We start from the raw sequence: 21,970 nt of genomic DNA, 5'->3' as shown, positions 1-21,970 counted from the left end.
GGGGCTTAGGAAAAAAGAAGGCTATAGGTAAGCCTAGTAATTTCTAAGGTAGGGACATTTTCGGCACAGCTTTGTGGGCCGAAGGACCTGTATTGTGCTGCAGATTTTCTATGTTTTCTGTGTTTCTATCAGGGCCAGTCTGCTTGCTCTGTCCTTTCGGGACCAGTCTGCCAGGTTTGTCTTATCACAGGTAGTCGGCTGTGTTTGTCCTGTCAGGACTAGTCTGCCAGGTTTCTCCTGTCAGGACCAGTCTGCCAGGTTTCTCCTGTCAGGACCAGTCTGCCAGGTTTGTCTTATCACGGGTAGTCGGCTGGGTTTGTCCTGTCAGGGATAGTCTACCAGGTTTGTATTTTCAGGCCAGTCTGCCATGTTTGTACTTTCAGGGCCAGTCCATCAGATTTGTCCTATCAAGGCCCCTCTGCCAGGTTTGTCCTGTCAGGACCAGTCTGCCAGGTTTGTCCTTTCAGGGCCAGTCCATCAGATTTGTCCTATCAAGGCCCCTCTGCCAGGTTTGTCCTTTCAGGGCCAGTCCATCAGATTTGTCCTATCAAGGCCCCTCTGCCAGGTTTGTCCTGTCAGGACCAGTCTGCCAGGTTTGTCCTTTCAGGGCCAGTCCATCAGATTTGTCCTATCAAGGCCCCTCTGCCAGGTTTGTCCTTTCAGGGCCAGTCCATCAGATTTGTCCTATCAAGGCCCCTCTGCCAGGTTTGTCCTTTCAGGGCCAGTCCATCAGATTTGTCCTATCAAGGCCCCTCTGCCAGGTTTGTCCTTTCAGGGCCAGTCCATCAGATTTGTCCTATCAAGGCCCCTCTGCCAGGTTTGTCCTTTCAGGGCCAGTCCATCAGATTTGTCCTATCAAGGCCCCTCTGCCAGGTTTGTCCTTTCAGGGCCAGTCCATCAGATTTGTCCTATCAAGGCCCCTCTGCCAGGTTTGTCCTGTCAGGACCAGTCTGCCAGGTTTGTCCTTTCAGGGCCAGTCCATCAGATTTGTCCTATCAAGGCCCCTCTGCCAGGTTTGTCCTTTCAGGGCCAGTCCATCAGATTTGTCCTATCAAGGCCCCTCTGCCAGGTTTGTCCTGTCAGGACCAGTCTGCCAGGTTTGTCCTGTCAGGACCAGTCGGCTGGGTTTGTCCTGTCAGGGATAGTCTACCAGGTTTGTATTTTCAGGCCAGTCTGCCATGTTTGTACTTTCAGGGCCAGTCCATCAGATTTGTCCTATCAAGGCCCCTTGGCAGGTTTGTCCTTTCAGGGCCAGTCCATCAGATTTGTCCTATCAAGGCCCCTCTGCCAGGTTTGTCCTGTCAGGACCAGTCTGCCAGGTTTGTCCTTTCAGGGCCAGTCCATCAGATTTGTCCTATCAAGGCCCCTCTGCCAGGTTTGTCCTTTCAGGGCCAGTCCATCAGATTTGTCCTATCAAGGCCCCTCTGCCAGGTTTGTCCTTTCAGGGCCAGTCCATCAGATTTGTCCTATCAAGGCCCCTCTGCCAGGTTTGTCCTTTCAGGGCCAGTCCATCAGATTTGTCCTATCAAGGCCCCTCTGCCAGGTTTGTCCTGTCAGGACCAGTCTGCCAGGTTTGTCCTTTCAGGGCCAGTCCATCAGATTTGTCCTATCAAGGCCCCTCTGCCAGGTTTGTCCTTTCAGGGCCAGTCCATCAGATTTGTCCTATCAAGGCCCCTCTGCCAGGTTTGTCCTTTCAGGGCCAGTCCATCAGATTTGTCCTATCAAGGCCCCTCTGCCAGGTTTGTCCTTTCAGGGCCAGTCCATCAGATTTGTCCTATCAAGGCCCCTCTGCCAGGTTTGTCCTTTCAGGGCCAGTCCATCAGATTTGTCCTATCAAGGCCCCTCTGCCAGGTTTGTCCTTTCAGGGCCAGTCCATCAGATTTGTCCTATCAAGGCCCCTCTGCCAGGTTTGTCCTGTCAGGACCAGTCTGCCAGGTTTGTCCTTTCAGGGCCAGTCCATCAGATTTGTCCTATCAAGGCCCCTCTGCCAGGTTTGTCCTTTCAGGGCCAGTCCATCAGATTTGTCCTATCAAGGCCCCTCTGCCAGGTTTGTCCTTTCAGGGCCAGTCCATCAGATTTGTCCTATCAAGGCCCCTCTGCCAGGTTTGTCCTTTCAGGGCCAGTCCATCAGATTTGTCCTATCAAGGCCCCTCTGCCAGGTTTGTCCTGTCAGGACCAGTCTGCCAGGTTTGTCCTTTCAGGGCCAGTCCATCAGATTTGTCCTATCAAGGCCCCTCTGCCAGGTTTGTCCTTTCAGGGCCAGTCCATCAGATTTGTCCTATCAAGGCCCCTCTGCCAGGTTTGTCCTGTCAGGACCAGTCTGCCAGGTTTGTCCTGTCAGGACCAGTCGGCTGGGTTTGTCCTGTCAGGGATAGTCTACCAGGTTTGTATTTTCAGGCCAGTCTGCCATGTTTGTACTTTCAGGGCCAGTCCATCAGATTTGTCCTATCAAGGCCCCTCTGCCAGGTTTGTCCTTTCAGGGCCAGTCCATCAGATTTGTCCTATCAAGGCCCCTCTGCCAGGTTTGTCCTGTCAGGACCAGTCTGCCAGGTTTGTCCTTTCAGGGCCAGTCCATCAGATTTGTCCTATCAAGGCCCCTCTGCCAGGTTTGTCCTTTCAGGGCCAGTCCATCAGATTTGTCCTATCAAGGCCCCTCTGCCAGGTTTGTCCTTTCAGGGCCAGTCCATCAGATTTGTCCTATCAAGGCCCCTCTGCCAGGTTTGTCCTTTCAGGGTCAGTCCATCAGATTTGTCCTATCAAGGCCCCTCTGCCAGGTTTGTCCTTTCAGGGCCAGTCCATCAGATTTGTCCTATCAAGGCCCCTCTGCCAGGTTTGTCCTTTCAGGGCCAGTCCATCAGATTTGTCCTATCAAGGCCCCTCTGCCAGGTTTGTCCTTTCAGGGCCAGTCCATCAGATTTGTCCTATCAAGGCCCCTCTGCCAGGTTTGTCCTGTCAGGACCAGTCTGCCAGGTTTGTCCTGTCAGGACCAGTCGGCTGGGTTTGTCCTGTCAGGGATAGTCTACCAGGTTTGTATTTTCAGGCCAGTCTGCCATGTTTGTACTTTCAGGGCCAGTCCATCAGATTTGTCCTATCAAGGCCCCTCTGCCAGGTTTGTCCTTTCAGGACCAGTCTGCCAGATTTGTCCTTTCAGGACCAGTCTGCCAGGTTTGTCCTTTCAGGGCCAGTCCATCAGATTTGTCCTTTCAGGGCCAGTCCATCAGATTTGTCCTTTCAGGCCCCTCTGCCAGGTTTGTCCTTTCAGGGCCAGTCCATCAGATTTGTCCTATCGAGGCCCCTCTGCCAGGTTTGTCCTTTCAGGACCAGTCTGCCAGGTTTGTCCTTTCAGGGCCAGTCCATCAGATTTGTCCTTTCAGGACCAGTCTGCCAGGTTTGTCCTTTCAGGGCCAGTCCATCAGATTTGTCCTATCAAGGCCCCTCTGCCAGGTTTGTCCTTTCAGGGCCAGTCCATCAGATTTGTCCTATCAAGGCCCCTCTGCCAGGTTTGTCCTGTCAGGACCAGTCTGCCAGGTTTGTCCTGTCAGGACCAGTCTGCCAGGTTTGTCCTTTCAGGGAGAGTCTGCAGGGGATATCCTTTCAGGCCAAACTTCTTCTGGCGGGGAAGCACTTGGTATTCTATCTGGACAGCCTCCAACCTGATGTCATGAACATTGCTTTCTGCAGCTTTTGGAGATCCCTCCCCTTGCCCATCTGCCTTTTTCCATTTCTCTTGTCTTTCCATTCCTACCTCTTCTCTTCTCCTTGTCACCTCCTTCTAGTTCTGCTCCTCCTTCCCATTCTCTCACTGTCCTCTCTCACTAGATTCCTTCTTCTGCAGCCCTTTGCCACTTCCACCTGTCACTTCCCAGCTTCTTAATTTATCCCCCCTGCACCACCCATTCACCTTCACCCACCCCCTCACCTGGGTCTCACCTATCATCTTCCAGCCCTGCCTCGACCCTCGCCCCACCTTCCAATTCTGGCTTCTGTCCCCTTCCTTTCCAGTCCTGATGAAGGGTCTCTGCCTGAAACGTTGACTTTCATTAAGTTCCCTAGGTGCCTGCTGATCTCCGGAATGCCTTCAGCATGTTGTGTGTGTTGCTCTGGGTTTCCAGCTTCAGGAGAATCTGTTGACTTTATGCCCTTTTGAACTGGTGCTATTAAACCACTACTGGCAATGGGCATTGAAGTTCCCCACATAGTACTACCTCCAGGTGGGCTTAAGCATGCAATCAGCAGCTGGGAGAGGGTGGCAGGGGCCAGTTAGCAGGACCTGCTGCCGATTCTAGCAGGCCTGAAAGGAGAAGTCCAGAAAGAGTGTGGGATGTTGGAAGAAGAGTGTGACTGTGCCAGCCTTTTGACAGATGCCTTCATGTAGACATGTTGATGTGAATTTATCTCTAATTGAACTTTGCCGATTGGGGAACACTGAAATAACAGAGAATGAAACACAGCTTGTTGTTAAACACTATGGACTCCTCCATGAGTGTCCGTTCAGCTGCTTCTGCAAGGGTTGAACCAGAATTTCCCAGGATTCTTGGTTTGTGACTCTTTACTGGTTTAATTATATACGTCCGACAATCACAATATAATTATATTGTTAGGTTCCATGTGCATCCCATGATACTCTGCAGCTATAAATCATTTCCTAATGGCTGACCATTTATTACGTGTTGGAACATAGAACATTTTAGCACAGTTAAGGCCCACAAATTTGTGCCGACCTTTTACCTCACTCTAAAATCAATCTAATCATTCCCTCCTACAAAACCCTGCACTTTAAAGTTATCCATATCTAAGAGTTTCTTAAATGCTCCTAACATATCTGCCTCTACCACCACCAGCAGGCGTTCCACACACTCACCACTTTCTGCTTTAAGAACTGACCTCTGATATTCCTCCTATACGTTCCTCTAATCACCTTAAAAGTACGTCCCCTGGGTATTAGCTTTTCCTGCTCTGGGAAAGTCTCTGGCTGCCTGTCCTCAATGCCTCTTATCATCTTGTACATCTCTGTCAAGTCACCTCTTATCCTCCTTCACTCCAAAGAGAATGTCCTGAGCTCACTCAACCTATCTTCATAAGACCTCTTCTTTTTTAATCAGGCCGTGTTCTGATAAATCTCCTGTGCACTCTCTCTAAAGCTTCCACATCCTTCCGATAATGAGACGCTCAGAACTGATTAGTGTATTGCATTTATGGTTTGATATAGTTGCTGAAATTGGAGTACCAAAGGATGCTCACACATATTACAAGTTTATTTTGGTAGACATGAAGATCACATTCTGTTCTCAGGATAGGACGCCTCTTCAATGGCACAGAGCCCATCGTCCTGGACAGTTTAAAGCAGCACTATTTCATTGATCGAGATGGAGAGATTTTCCGATACATCTTAAGTTTCCTCAGGACATCAAAGCTCCTGCTTCCGGAAGACTTCAAGGTGAGGGTGCAAAACTATTTCAGATAAATCTCCTCACCCATTTCATTTTATATTGAGTGATTGAGCTTTCCAGTGCTGTTGGCTCACCCTGGATTAAGGATTCCAATGAAACAGATCTTCATGTATATCTCAGCACCTTCCCCAGCCAAAGAACAAGCACAAAAGTCAAGTTATAGTCTAGCATGATCCTGCAACGTGATGCTATGTAAAGAATTTATCTAATATTGTTTATTGAAACAACTGTCTAACAACATTTTTAAAAATTTTATTCAGCATGGGGAGCAGGCCCTTCTGGCCCTTTGAGCCTTGCTACCCCAGCAACCCTGCCACCCTAATTAACCCCAAGCTAATCACAGAGCAACACCATGCTCCTGCCTTCTCCCCAAAACCTTTGATGCCCTGACAAATCTAGAACATATCAACCTCCACTTTAAATATACCCAGTGACTTGGCCTCCTCAGCCATCTGTGGCAATTAATTCCACAGATTCATTAGCCTCTGGCTAAAGAAATGCCCCTCACGCCTGTTCTAAATGAATGTCTCTCTATTCTGAGGCTGTGCCCACTGGTCCTAGACTTCCCCAATATAGGAATCCTCTGTACGTCCACTCTGTCAAGGCCTTTCAATATTCTATAGGTTTCAGTATGATCCCACTCATTCTTCTAAACTCCAGCGAAAACAGGCCCAGAGCCATCAAACACTCCTCATACGTTAACCCTTTCATTCCTGGGATTGTTCTTGTGAACCACCTCTGGACCCTTTCCAATGCCAGCACATCTTTTTTTAGATAAGAGGCCCAAAGCTGCTCATATATTCCAAGTGCAATCTGACCAGTGTCTTATAAAGCCTCAGCATTATAAAGTGATCCCTGCTAAGTGATTGTGCTAATCGCTAGGAGGAAGTTTGAGTTGAATGTAAATGCCAGCACAAATTGGTTGGACACAGCTGTACATTTCTGTGTAATGTTCCATGATTAAAAGGCGGGATAGGCTCGAGGGCTGAGTAACCATCTTCTGTTTCTGTGATGAGTGGGAAATGCAGAACGGAAGTATAAATTCAAAGTGAAATTTTTATTTATAGTGGTTAGTGCAATGCTATTACAACTTGAGGAGTTAGAGTTCAATTCAGGCATCCTCTATAAGTAAGTCTGTTCATTTGTCCTGTGTGTATGTGGTTTTCGTTCTGGGTGCTCCAGTTTTCTCCCACAGTCTGAAGACGTATGAGTTCGGTTAGTTAGTCCTTTCACTCGGGTTAAATTGGTGGGCTGCTGGGCAGTGTGGCTCAGAGAGTCAGAAGGGTCTATTCCACGTTGTATCTCCAAAGGACGTTTTCTTATTGCAGGATTTCAGCCTGTTGTATGAAGAAGCAAAGTATTACCAGCTACAGCCCATGGTGAGAGAACTTGAGAGGTGGAAGCAGGAACGAGAACATCAGAAGTACTCACAGCCCTGTGAGTGTCTGGTGCTGAGGGTGACCCCCGACCTGGGAGAGCGCATCAGTCTGAGTGGAGAGAAGTCATTAATAGAAGATATTTTCCCTGAGACAGGGGACGTCATGTGCAACTCTGTAAACGCTGGGTGGAACCAGGATCCCACGCATGTAATTCGATTTCCAATCAACGGATACTGCCGGCTTAACTCAGTCCAGGTAAGGACCAGTCCAAGGCTTCAGGTCCTGAGCTGGTGTAAGTAAGTTCCTTGGTATGTCTACAACATGTATTAACCCAATCACAAACAAGACAAAATCTGCAGATGCTGGAAACTCAAACAACACACACCCGGGTCTCGGCCGGAAACATCAACTGTACTCTTTTCCATAGATGCTGTCTGGCCTGCTGAGTTCCTCCAGCATTTGTGTGTGTTGCTTAAAATGTATTAGCACAAGGTTTTAGTGATTACTGCCAATACTCAATGTCTGTTTCAAGAGCAACCTTGGCAGATTTATTATGACAGCACAGGATCTCAGGAAGTGATGGAAGTAAATGTTCAGGGGAAGGAAATGAGCCCCCACCAGATTTAAACATCCAGTATGTCAGAGGACCATAAGACCATGAGCAGATTTGGTTCTGCCGTTTAGCCCATCAAATCTGCTGGCAATCCCATTCTCCTGCCTTCTCTCTGTAACCTTTGACACCCTGACTAATCAAGAACCTCTCATTCTCCACATCAGATATATCTAATGACACATCTGCCTGTGGCAATCAATTCCACAGATTCACCACCCTCTGGCTAAAAGAATTCTTCCTCATCTCTGTTTTAAGTGGACGTCCCTCTATTTTGAGTCTGTCCCTTCTGGTCTTAGACTCCCCCACATCCTCTCCACATTCACTCTACCCATGGATAGGTTTCATTGTAGCGCATCCAGGCCCAGAATAATGGCATGAAGACCACAGGCCCAGCACACCACAAACTATCCGAGGTATAAGATATACACTAAAGACAAGAGGGTACAGTACTGTGAGATCATGTGTCTGAGATTGCAACATGTACACAATGGACAAATTAAGAAAAAGATGAGCTTTATTTGTCATGTACACTGAAACATGCAGTGAAATGCATCGATTGGGTCTGAGGATGTGCTGGGGGCAGTCCGCAGTGTCACCATGTTTCCAACGCCAACGTAGCATGATCACAGCTTATTAACTCTAACCTGTCTATCTCTGGAATGCGGTCACGGGGAGGAAGTACAGACAGCGACAGAAGTTGAATCCTGATCACTGCTGCTGTAAACAGTAAGCATTCACTCTCCATGGGCTCAGCTTTTCCTTTATAATTGCACCAGTCAGAATCATGGAGTAATGTTTTGGTTGTCCAACAAAGTCAGAAGTCCTGTGTGGGAGAGTTTTTAAAGTGGAAAAGGGTCTAGTGGTACAAGTAGTCGTGACAACGTGGTCTTTCGTGCTTGCGGTAGATTGCCATGACCTACTTCTTCTGAGCCTCACCACGTCCTTCGCTCTCCACGGGGTGCTGAATCTCTCTGTTGATCCACTGACTTCACATGTTAGGGCAGACATATAGAGTAATACGTCACAGGAACAGGCCCTTCAGCCCATCTCAGCTATGCTAGTCAAGTTACCTATCTGAACCGTTTCTTGGATGTGGCTATCCATTGGGAGATTCCCTCTGGCCATATATCTTCAGTGTGACCCTTGCCCCATCAGTGAGAGTGTGCTGACTCCAAGCAGGGTTTAATACTTTGCAGTGAGTTCAAAGTTCTAAGTAAATTTATTATTAAATTACATGTATGTCACCATATATAGCCCTGAGGTTCATTTTCTTCCAGGCATTCACAGTAAATAAAAGAAATATTAAAAAACAGGCAAAATAATAAATAAACAATAAATATCAAGAACATGAGATGAAAAGTCCTTGAAAGTGAGTCTATAGATTGTGGGAATAGCTCAGAATTTGGGCTGTGAAGTTGAGTGAAGTTATCCTCTTTGGTTCAAAAGCCAGATGGTTGAGGCTAATAACTGTTCCTGAACCTGGTGGTGTGGGTCCTGAGGCTCCTCTACCTCCTTCCTGATGGCAGCAGTGGGAAGGGAGCGTGGCCTGGATGGTGAGATCCTTGATGATGGATGCTGCTTTCCATAAGACCATAAGACAAAGAAGCAGAATTCAGCCATTCGGCCCATTGGCTCTGCTCTGCCATTTCATCATGAGCTGATCCAATCTCCCCTTTAGTCCCATTCCCCCACCTTCTCACCATAACCTTTGATACCCTGGCTACTCAGACACCTATCAATCTCTGCCTTAAATACACCCAATGACTTGGCCTCCACTGCCGCCCGTGGCAACAAATTCCACAGATTCACCACCCTCTGGCTAAAAAACATTTTTTCGCATCTCGGTTCTGAATGGGCGCCCTGCAATCCTCAAGTCATGCCCTCTCGTACTAGACTCCCCCACCATGGGAAACAACTTTGCCACATCCACTCTGTCTATGCCTTTCAACATTTGAAATATTTCTATGAGGTCCCCCCCTCATTCTTCTAAACTCCAAGGAGTACAGTCCAAGAGCGGTCAAACGTTCCTCATATGTTAACCCTCTCATTCCCGGAATCATTCCAGTGAATCTTCTCTGAACCCTCCAATGTCAGCACATCCTTTCTTAAATAAGGAGCCCAAAACTGCACACAATACTCCAAGTGTGGTCTCACAAGTGCCTTATAGAGCCTCAACATCACATCCCTGCTCCTATACTCTATTCCTCTAGAAATGAATGCCAACATTGCATTCGCCTTCTTCACCACCGACTCAACCTGGAGGTTAACCTTAAGGGAATCCTGCACAATACTCCATGTAGATGTGATCAACTGTAGGGAGGGCTTTAATAGTGATGGACTGGGCCATATCCACTACTTTTTGTGGATTTTTCCATTCAAGGGCATTGGTGTTTCCATAGCAGGCCATGATGCAGCCAGTCTATATGCTCTCAACCGCACATCCATAGACATTTATCACGATGGGTGCTTTGTTTTCATGCAGTGCTTGATGTCATCCATTGGTAGATTTCTATTGATTCCATCTGTTCCATCTTTGAACCATGCACCAAATGTTAAGCAGATGTTGGGCTGCTCTGAGAGGAAGCAAGAGTTTGCCAAACTAAATACCACTTAATAGCGCCCTCCAGCTCTTTAGTATACACAGATCCCTTGATGTGAGTGTGTAATGTACACCTACCATTGTGTAAACCCGAAAGAGTTTAAATCAGGAGGCGCTTCACTGCCAATTTACTAGTTGGTGTAAACAATCACTTTAATATTCACTCTCTGAAACTGTCCTAGAGAATATAGTTCTGGTCTTAAGAGCCTCTTTAAAAATTCCATCTCCCCCATCCCTGATGCAAATTCTGTAGATTTTAATTGTACTTTCACGTTTCTTGTAAAATAGATTGAGTATCACCATATGATTAACAACAGGAAGAAATAACTTGAGTTTCTGATCAGTCCCTTTGCCTATAAAATCCTAAAGCCCGTTTTTGCACTTTTCCTACACCAGTCTTCTCCCTTTTCTTTAAGAAGAAACAAGAGAAAAGTTGGAAAAAGTTCCTGTGAGGTTTTAACATCTGTTAACATGCTTGGAACTAGGACAGCCCTTTCATCACCAGAGCCCTGGTCAGGCTGATGAGATGAAAGACTTTTACATGGGACACTTTAAGAATCCTGGGTGAAGTTTGCTTGGTCATGACTATTGTTTTACTAGGATGGAATTGCAACTAAAACTGCCTTTGATTTGAGCTGATTTGACATTCTTATTCCAGTGATTTAACGATGTGAGAAAGAGTTCAAGTTCAAGTTTATTATCACCTGGCTGTGTATATATATATATATATATATATATACACACAACCAAATGAAACAATGTTCCTCTGGACATAGGCACACCCACAATACAAACATGTATCACACATAGCATACAAAACAAAATATTACCACAAATAAGTTAATAAAACAAATCAAAAATAAATTTGTTATTTTTATTCCTTCTGGTCCTTTGAACCATGCTCCCCAGTGAACCCCGACATCCCCTATTTAACCCTTACCCAACCACAGCATAATTTACACCAATCAGTTAACCTACCCGGTTTGCCTGGACTGTGGGAAGAAACCAGCGCACTCGGTGAAACCCATACATTCCATGGGGAGAATGTACAGAGATCCCTTACAGAGGATGCTGGAGATTGAACTCTGATGCCCCGAACTGTAATAGTGTTACGCTCTGGTGGTGCCCGTGTGAAGTGTTACGCTCTGGTGGTGCCCGTGGGAAGTGTTACGCTCTGGTGGTGCCCGTGGGAAGTGTTACGCTCTGGTGAACAGTAAACAGCTCGCTGTCCTAGTGATGAGACCTCGCTGATTCATTAGGGTCACAGAATGGGGGAAGAAGCTGCTACCCAGTCTGGCAGTCCCAGTCCTGATGCTCCTGTACCTCCTTCCTGATGGTAGTGAGTCAAAGAGTTTGTGGGATGGGTAGTAGGGATCCTCAACAATACTTCAGACCCTTTGTCTGCAGCACTCCCACCTTGGGGGGAGAGAGCCCCGATGATCCTCTCGGTGGTTCTGACTGTCCTCTGTAGGGTTTTACAGTCCGGTGCCCCGCAGCTCTGTACCACACAATGATGCAGCCAGACAGGACGCTCCTGTGGAAGGTTGTTAGAATATAGGCGTGGAGCCTTGCATTCTCCAGTCTCCTCAGAGTGTGTAGATGCTGCTGTGTCTTCTTGACGAGTGAGGTGTTGTGGGTCCAGGTTAGATCATCCATTATGCACACACCAAGTGACTTTGTGCTCTTCATTGCTCCATGGCAGAGATATTGACGAACAGTGGAGATAACATGGTGCACTGGGGTGTATAGTGAAGCCAAAGCAACCCTAAGTAGTTTACAGAGACCATATAGGGAATGAGGAACTGATAAAAACTGCAAAGAGTAGAAAAAAATGGACTGAAATAGAGAAAGAATGAATAAAGTTTCAGATGAGTGAAGTACAGAATGTTCTCAGTGCAAGTGGTTTAAATGAGGCAGAATTTGTTAGGTGTATCCAGGAAGGATTCCTAATACAATACAATCAGTGGTACCTTCTGTACCTAATAAAGTGGCCACTGAGTGTATGTTCATGGTCTTCTGCTGCTGAAGGCCATCTGCTTCAAGGTTCGATGTGTTATGCATTCAGAGATGCACTTCTGCATACCACTGTTGTTACACATAATTATTTGAGGTACTGTTGTCTTCCTGTCAACTTGAACCAGAGGAGTCGAACTCCTCTGACGTCTCTCATTAACAAGGCATTTCGCCCACTCTATGGATTTCTTTTGTTTTTCACACCATTCTCTGTAAATTCTAGAGACTCTTATGCATGAAAACTTCAGATAGACTGGGACTTCCATACCATAAAAGGACTAGATGAGACAGAGTTTGTCAGATGTGGTCAGGAAAGTTTTCTTAATCAGTACGTAGAAGTCCCAATGAGAGAGAGTGCGGTACTTGATCTGCTGTTAGGCAATGAGACAGGGCAGGTGACAGATGGTTGCATAGGGGAACACTTTGCATCTACTGATCCCAGTGTCATGTGTTTCAAAATAAATATGCAAAAAGATAGGTCTGGTCCACAAGTTGAGATTCGAAATTGGAGAAAGGCCAATTTTGGTGGTATCAGAAATGATCTGGCAAGTGTGGATTAGAACAGGGTGTTTTCTGACAAAGAAATACCTGGTAAGTGGGAGGCCTTCTAAAATGAAATCCTAGCAAGCACAAAGCTTGTATGTGCTTGTCAGAATGAAAGGTAAAGATAACAGGTATGAGGAACCTTGGTTTTCAAGAGATATTGAGGCCTTGGTTAAGAGTAAAAGGAAGTGCATAGCTGGTATAGACAGACAGGAAAAAATGGATTACAAAAAAAGCAAGAGAATGCTGAAGAAAGAAATCAGGAAGGCTAAAAGAAGGCATGAAGTTGCCCTAGCGGACAGGGAGGTGTTTGCTGTCCTGAAGCAAATTAGGGGGGATGAATCTCCAGTGCCTGATAAAGTGTTCCCTTAGACCCTACAGGAGACAAGTGCAGAAATTGTTAGGGCCCTAGTAAAGATATTGAATTGAATTAAATTGACTTTATTTCTTACATCTATCATATACTTGAGGAGAAAAAATCTTTATGTTACGTCTCCATTCTAAATGTGCAATGTGCAATCATAATTATAGTAAATAGAACAGTCAATATAACATAGAAATACACTCAAATCAGCGTGAGTTAATCAGTCTGATGGCCTGCTGGAAGAAACTGTCCCAGAGCCTGTTAATCCTGGCTTTTTATGCTGCGGTGCCGTTTCCCAGATGGCAGCAGCTGGAATAGATTGTGGTTGGGGTGACTCAGGTCCCCAATGATCCTTCGGGCCCTTTTTTCACACCTGTCTTTGTAAGTGTCCTGAATTATGGGAAGTTCATATTTAAATCATCCTTAGTGACAGGTAATGTTCCAGAGGACTGGAGGATAGCTAATCTACATGGACTTTAGCAAGGCATTTGACAAGGTCCTGCATGGGAGGCAGATCAAGAAGGTTAAGTCACTCTGCATTCAAGAGGAGATAGTAAATTAGATTAGATATTGGCTTTCTGGTAGAATCCAGAAAGTGGTTGTAGAGGGTTACCTCTCTGACTGGAGGCCTGTGACTAGAGGAGGGTTGCAGGGGATCAGTGCTGGGTCCTTTGTTGTTTGTCATCCATATCAATGATATGGATGATAATGTGGTTATCTGGATCAGCAAATTTGTGGATGACAGCAAAATTGGGGATGAAGTGAACAGCGAAGAAAACTATCATGGCTTGCAGCAGATTCTGGACCAGCTGGAGAAATGGGCTAAAAAATGGCAGATGGAATTTAATGCAGACAATTGTGAGGTGTTGCACTATGGTAGGGCCAAACAGGGTCGGTCGTGCAGTGTGAATGATAGGGCACTGAGAACAAAGAGATCTGGGAATACAGGTCCATAATTCATTAAAGTAGCATCACAGATATATAGGGCTATAAAGAAAGCTTTTGGCACATTGGCCTTCATAAATCTAAGTATGAAGTACAGGAGATGGGATGTTAAGTTGGAATTGTATAAGATGTTGGAGGGGACTGATCTGGAATATTGTGTGCAGTTTTGGTCACCTACCTACAGGGGAGATGTAAACAAGGTTGAAAGAGTACAGAGAAAATTTACTGAAATGTTGCCAGGTCTGGAGCACCAGAGTTATAAGAAAAGACTGATTAGGATTTTATTCCTTAGAATGTAGAAGATTGGGAGGAGATTTGATAGAGGTATACAAAATTATGAGGGGTATAGATAGGGTAAATGCAAGCAGGCTTTTTCCACTGAAGTTGGTGGGACTACAACCAGAAATCATGGTTTAAGGGTGAAAGGTGAAAGTTTAAGGGGAACATGAGCAGAACCCTCTTCACTCAGAGGGTGGTGAGAGTGCGGAATGAGCTGCCAGTACAAGTGGTACATGTGAGCTTGATTTCAACATTTAATGAGAAGTTTGGATAGGTACATGGATGGTAGGTGTATGGAGGACTATGGTCCCGGTGCAGGTCAATAAGAATAGGCAAGTTAAAAGGTTTGGTACAGAGTAGATGGGCTGATGGGTCTGTTTCTCTACTGTACTTTTCTATGAGATCAGCAGTTTCTGAGATACTCAAATAACTCCATTGGGCACCAACAATAATCATAGTCATAGTCACAGATCACATTTCATCTCCATTATGATGCTTGATTTGAGCAACAACAAAACCTCTTGACCATGTCTTTGTGTGTTTATGCACTGTGCTGCAGCCACATGGTTAGCTGACTAGATATTTGCATTAACGAGCAGATGTACCTAATAGAATGATCATTGAGTGTACGTGAACAGGCTGACAGGGGAGAGGTCTTACTGGATCTGGAATCAGCAGAGGTGACAGATCTCTTGGTGGGTAAGCACTTGCAAGACATTGACCACAATTCCATGACCTTTAGCATTGCCTTGGACAGAGATAGGAGCAGATGGAATGGAAAAGTATTTAACTGGGGAAGGGCTAATTGCTATGGCTATTAGTCAAGAACTTGGGAGCGTAAATTGGGAGCAGATGTTCTCAGGGGAATGTACAGCAGAAATTTGGAGGCTGTGTAGGAAGCACTTACATGGAGTTCTGGATAGGTTTGTCCCATTGAGGTAGGGAAAGAATGGTAGAGTGAAGGAACCACGGTTGACAAGAGATGTGGAACATCTGGTCAAAAGGAAGAAGGAAGCATTCTTAAGGTTTAGGAAGCACCCTGACAGGGCTCTTGAGAGTTATAAGACAGCTAGGAAGGAGTTTAAGAATAGACTTAGTAGAGCTACAAGGTAACAAGAAAAGTCCTTGGTATGTAGGATTAAGGAAAACCCCAAGGTATTCTACACATATGTCAACTCTACCCAGAATAGAGTCAAGGTAAGACTGTTCAAGGATAAAAGATTGATTTCTCAAAAGTTGCCACACGAGTTGATAAAGTGGTTAAGAAGGTGTACTGTGTGTTGGCCTTCATTAGTGGGTGTTTGAGTTCAAGAGCTGTGAGGTAATGTTTCTGCTCTATAAAACTCAGGATAGACCACACTTGGAGTACTGGGTTCAGATCTGGACTCATATGGGAGGGATGTGAAAGCTTTAGAGAGGGTGCAGAAGGAACTTACCAGGTTGCTGCCTGGATTAGGGATCATGTCTCTGGGTGAGTTCAGGCTTTTCTGTTCGGTGTGAAAAAGTGAATAAGGTGATAAGAGGCATATGTGCTGCTGGGATTGGTGCTGTCATTCTCTCTATGTCTATTTGGATGAGAATGTACCTAAAACAGAAGAGTACAGCACAGGAACAGGGCCTTCAGTCTGGCATGTCCATACCAAATGTAATGCTAATTTAAATTAATTCTATCTGCCTGCACATGATCTATATCCTGTATTCCCTGTCACTGCATCTTCCTAACTAAATGCTTCTTAAAGTTGCTATTGTATCGACTTCCACAACTTCCCCTGGCATGCCATGTGCCCCTACCACTTACTGTGCCCCACCCTAAAGCTATGCCCTCAAGTTTTCAATATTACCACCCTGGAAAAAATACTTGGCTCTCTACCTCCCATCTTTATACTTACTTCTATCAGGTCACCCCACAGCGTCCGATGCTGGAGAGAAAACCATTCCAATGTCTCCAACATCTCCTCATTGTTAATACTCTCTAATTTAGGGGAAATATCCCGAAAAATCTTTTCTATATCCTCAGATGACAAAGCCACTAGTATTTTGGACACTAAAGGTGACGAGATCTATATCGACTTAGAAAGCAGACAAGAGAATGGGAAGTGGAATTTATCTCAGATAAGTGTAGTGTTACACTGTGGGCATTGCCTTCATTTAGTGAGTCGTTGATTACCAAAGTAGGGATGTGATTTTATGTTTTACATGTAGTTGAAGGAGTTGAGGTAGGAACAGTAGCAACTTTTAAGAAGCATCTGGACAAGTTCAAGCAGGGCATAAAGGGATATGGAATTAACAACAACAAGTGTGACTAGTGTTGATTGAGGTAATAGTTGGCACAGACACATTGGGCCAAAGGCTGCTTCTTTCGAGAAAGAAATTGTTTAGATAGAGTGGATGTGGAGAGGATGTTTCCCATGGTGGGAGAGTCTACGACCAGAGGGCACAGCCTCAGGATAGAGAGACGTCCATTTAGAACAGAAACGAGGAGGAATTTCTTTAGCCAGAGGGTGGTGAATCTGTGGAATTCGTCGACAAGGACGGCTGTGGAAGCCAAGTCATTGTGTATATTTAAACGGAGGTTGATAGGTTCATGATTAGTTGGCATCAAAGGTTCCAGGGAGAAGGTAGAAGAATGGGACTGAGAGAGAGAATAAATCAGCCATGATGGAATGGTGGAGCAGATTCGATGGGCCACATGGCCTAATTCTGCTCCTATGTCTTATGGACTTTATTTTCCCTGCTGAAGAGGCCACACTCGGAGTACTGTGTGTAGTGTTGGTCCATTGATTTAGAAATTGATTACTAGTATTAGAGGCAATTGAGAAGAGATTCATTAGACTAATTCCTGGGATGAAACAGCTGTCTCATTACAAGTGGCTGCAGAAGTTGGATCTATATCTGAAGAATGAGGGATGATCGTGGATGATACAACCTCCTTGGGGCACATGGAAGGGTAGAAGTTGGGGAGAGAGCCTTGAACACGGCAACATGATAAACTCATTTCAAACTGCAGAGCATTGCAAAGGATGTGAATCCCTGGAATTGTCTGCCCCTGAATGCTGTGGATGCTAGTTCATTGCAGGTGTTTAAATATTTAAATTTCTGAAAAATCAGAGAATGAAGAGTTATTGGGAACTGGTATAGACGAAGTGTTGAAGCCTTGGACTGATCAGTTATCATCACAGTCAATAATGGAGGGCAGTCTTGATGGACCAACTAGCCTAATTCTGTTTGCTTAAGAACAATTTTCAGATAATTTATGATCTTTCTGGAAATTTATCTCTGATTCTTGAAAGGGATTAATCTAAATCATGCTCATGCCCCCTACCCCCACAGTCCATTTTATTCACGATGCCCCTCACTATGGAGATCTTGTCTAACTTCTTTGTGCGTGTCTACACAAATCCTGCCTTCAGCAAGTAGCTGATTCCCAAGGCCCTCAGTTGGTTGGGTCAGCCATGATGTTGCGTCACAGCTGTCATAAGCAAGCCAGAGTAGTACGATGTGGAGGACAAGCTGTTGCCCATGCAACAGGCTCCCCCTCTCTATGGCCGATGGATCGAAAGGAACAGCAGAGACCGATACAGTTTGACATCAGCGACATCACAGGAGTTTGCCAGTCTGCATTGAACTCAACGGAGGACTGCCTTAGGGACTCCAGCTCTGGATTTTTCCTTGGGGTTTACTCCTGAAGCATTCTCCATGAGTGGATAAAGTTGCCAGGCAGTGGAGGTTTGAGATCAGAGTTTTCCTTCTCCTAGATGAGCTGCTGACCACACTGAAGAACATTGCATGAACCACTACACTACTGTGCCACCCTGGTATGGTGGTCAGGAATGGGATTAAACTAGTGAGGATGCAGAAAGGATTCACAAGGTTGTTAGCGTCATAGAAAAGTACAGCACAGGAACAGACCCTCCATGATGAAACCTTTTAAACTGCCTACTCCCATCAACCTGCACTGGGACCATAGCCCTCCATACCCCTACCATCCATCTACCTATCCAAACTTCCCTTAAACTTTGAAATCAAGCTCACATAAACCACTTGTGCTGGCAGCTCATTCTACACTCTTACAACCCTCTGAGTGAAGAAGATTTCCCTCATATTCCCCTTAAACTTTTCATCTTTCTCCCTTAACCCAAACAAAGTGGAAAAAGCCAGCTTGCATTTACTCTCTATCCCCATCATAATTTTGTATACTCTTATCAAATCTCCTCTCAGTCTTCTACATTCTGAGGAATAAAGTCCTAACCTGCTCCATCTTTCCTTATAATTTATAAGGAAAACATTCTTGTAAATTTTCTCAGCACTCTTTCAACTTTGTTTATATTTTTTCTATAGTAGGTGACCAAAACTGCACACATTACTCCAAATCAGGCCTCACCAACATCTTATCCATCTTCAACAGAACATCTCATCTCCTGAACTCAATACATTGATTTTGAAGACTTTCTTAACAATCCTATCCTATCCAATCCTTCTTAAAATCACCAACAAAAGAAAATCTGCAGAGGTCTCATTTCCGTAGTCTCATGGGACATGATTAGTCAGAATGAGATCTCAGACATGGCACACAGGGCCTCCTTCACCCACCCATCCTGTCTGATATCCAGTCTGGGACTCTGAGGCCTTCTAACTGCAGAATGTTTGTCCCAACTACAGACAAGAGCCAGGTCAGATAAGTTGTACAGACTGCATTTTATCACAGTGTCTTGTGCCACTGTTCACTCTGTTAACAACCCCTGTAATAGCTGCAATACAATTCCTAACTTTCCTATTCTACTAGCTTGTCTCAGACAGACAGACATACTTTATTGATCCCAAGGGAAATTGGGTGACCATAATTTTGTTTTATGATGCTTTTCAACTCCAGCCAAAGGGAACTGATTTGTGTATCTGAAGTATTAACTGTGGACATACTTGCCAAATATCCTGCTCCAAACAACTCTCTCAAGTTCCTTTTCCCTCTCCGCCTCTCTCTCCTAAACTCACCGTGAGTAACTTGCCTGTAAAGTAAATTTTGGGAAAGGCAATTAGGACTGTCCCTGCAAAAATTAGGGAGTCATAAAGCTGGTGTCAGGTTAAAAACTGCCTGCATGTGTCTGTAGCATTAACCTTCCAATACTAACCAGTCGTATCCAACTCCCCGTGGGCAGTGAATGAAGCAGCCAGCCCTGTCACATTACCCCACAGCTTCGTTGCTGCACTGAAGTGTGAATGGTTCATTAGTCACGTGTCTGTGAATGGCAAATATTACCCTGGGATCCCACTTTCCACCTTCGCGTACGCCCACTGCCCGCCAGATGTCCCGAGCGCTGGTTTTCAAATGTCCATTTCACAGCGAGGCTCCATGTGAAACTGCTTACCAGTGGTACACTCACAGCTGGGCATCCTTCCTTACTCCCTCCAGTTTCAGTCTGCCTTTTGTTTGCTGTCGAGAAAGAGAGCTCAATTATCCCAATTCTCTGAACATAGCTGTCCCGTTCCATGTTTACTGTTCCTCGCGCTGCTGGCAGGTTCCCCTTCACCTGGGCATTCTCGTACTCTCTGTCTGTCTGTGATCGTGTACATGAATGGCTCTGTCCCATGCAGACTGGCTAATGCAGTCCTTATCATTGTCCCTCCCTCGTCCATCTGTAAGCACATTGTCCGGTAGCCATGGTGGTGTAGCAGTCAGTGTGACACTGTGCAGGTGATGAGAGGCATTGATCGTGTGAATAGTCAGAGGCTTTTTCCCAGGGCTGAAATGGCTGGCACAAGAGGGCACAGTTTTAAAGGGGCTTGGAAGTAGGTACAGAGAAGATGTCAAGGCTAAGTTTTTTATGCAGAGAGTGGTGAGTGTGTGGGATGGGCTGCCGGTGACGGTGGTGGAGGTGGATACGATAGGGTCTTTTAAGAGCCTCCTGGATAGGTACATGGAGCTTAGGAAAATAGAGGGCTATGGGTAACCCTAGGTAATTTCTAAAGTAAGTACATGTTCAGCACAGCATTGTGGGCCGAAGGGCCTGTGTTGTGCTGTAGATTTTCTATGTTTCTATGACACTATTACGCTCGGCATGTCGGAGTTCAGAGTTCAATCCTGGTATTTTCTGTAAGTAAGTCTGTACCTTCCTTCTCATATGCATCTGGGTTTCCTCTGGGTGGTTTTCCAATAGAACAAAGACATTCCAGTTCGTGGGTTAATTTGAAAGGAGTAAATCCTGCCCCATGAGGAGGGGTCTCTCATAGTTTCATCATCACTGCTGGTAAGTTCCCCAGCCTCCAATAGGATCATCATTAGGCTCCCTTTTAGGGTGCATTCAACCAAGCCAGAACTCTGAGGCCAGCATGGAATGTAAAATTAACAACATGCTAGCGCTCTTCACCACCCTCTCTGTCAAGTGGCTGGTACCCCTCACTCGGGTATTACATTCTCAGCAAGAGCATTTCCAACCTGAGGATGTCTTCACCCACCTGATGAAGTGATCAATACTGTGAGGTCCATCTGAAGTTGCTCCCGTGAACCTAGTCGGATTTTAATTGCTTTACCTGAAGCACTGTCGGCAGAATCTAACAATATCTCCCTCATCCCTGGCCATCACCAGCTAGGTCCTCATCTTAATCTGCCCTATGTCAGGTAAAGCAAGGTAAGTTTTTAACAACACTCTGGGGCTACCAAACGTTCCCCTTCTCAGCACATCTCATCTTCCCTTTGCACTGCTCCTGTCTATTCCAAAATCCAATGGTCCTCTGGTGATGGCCTCACTTGTATCACCATTAATCCTTCCTCCTTCATCTCCCTGACCATTGCTAACTCTAGTGGGACTGGACCAGATCCCTCTACCATCACATTAGCTGCTTGATCAGCAAAATCATTTCCCATTTGCTCAGGGGTGTCTACCTTTCTGTGTGTCTTAATCTTTATGGCAGCCACTGGGACTGTTTAGCAGCTTTGAATAACTCTTTCTCCATTTCTTCATGATGTGTATCCCCTCCTGTTGAGGTCACATGGCCTCTCCTTGCCCAAATTGCCATGCAATCATGTACGACTCCAAAAATGTCCCTGCTGTCTGTGACAATGTTCATCCTCTGTCCCTGGCCTAATTTAAGGACCTCTGTTAGTGCTTTTAGTTCTGCCCCTTGTGCTGACCTGTGGCCTGGGAGTCTTCCTCATGCCATTAGGTTCCTTTCTTTTCCCATCCCACTCATGGAGTGTTGTCATGGTAATTCTTAGACCCATCTACAAGGTCATTCTATGTCACAGAATCAGAGAGTACTACAGCACAGAAAAAGGCCCACACTCCATCTAGTCCCTGTCTAGTTCCATGGATTTTCTCCCAGACCACAGCGCTCCATACCCTTCCCATCCATGTACCTATCCAAGCCTCTCTTCATTGAACTCAAACCCAAATCCACCATTCCAACCGGCAGCTCGTTCCACACTCTCACCACCCGCTGAGAGAAGAAGTTCCCCCTCATGTCCCCTTAACCATTTCACCCTTCACCCAACCTCTTGTCCTCATCTACACAACCTCGGGACAGTCCCTGTCTATCCAAAGAACTGACACGTTAGTGCCTCGTTAGTCTCTCGTTCTAGTCTCACACAACCTCGGGACAGTCCCTGTCTATCCAAAGAACTGACACGTTAGTGCCTCGTTAGTCTCTCGTTCTAGTCTCACACAACCTCGGGACAGTCCCTGTCTATCCAAAGAACTGACACGTTAGTGCCTCGTTAGTCTCTCGTTCTAGTCTCACACAACCTCGGGACAGTCCCTGTCTATCCAAAGAACTGACACGTTAGTGCCTCGT

General features: G+C 45.7%; 1 protein-coding gene across 4 annotated transcripts in view; it reads left to right on the top strand.

Annotated features, from left to right (window-relative positions):
* The window catches only part of LOC140740883 (BTB/POZ domain-containing protein kctd15), a 94,994-nt gene that overhangs the window by 66,024 nt on the left and 7,000 nt on the right, over positions 1-21,970 (top strand). For all 4 annotated transcript variants that reach the window (XM_073070483.1, XM_073070482.1, XM_073070485.1 and 1 more), the window contains 2 exons: positions 5,293-5,437; positions 6,779-7,084. In XM_073070483.1, coding sequence (XP_072926584.1) covers positions 5,293-5,437; positions 6,779-7,084 — 451 coding nt within the window. The remainder of the gene's footprint in view (positions 1-5,292; positions 5,438-6,778; positions 7,085-21,970) is intronic.

This window comes from Hemitrygon akajei, chromosome 17 (genome assembly GCF_048418815.1).
Source record: "Hemitrygon akajei chromosome 17, sHemAka1.3, whole genome shotgun sequence".
NCBI lineage: Eukaryota > Metazoa > Chordata > Chondrichthyes > Myliobatiformes > Dasyatidae > Hemitrygon > Hemitrygon akajei.
The sequence above is the reverse complement of the archived record's forward strand: the minus strand, read 5'-3'. Positions and strand labels throughout refer to the sequence as shown.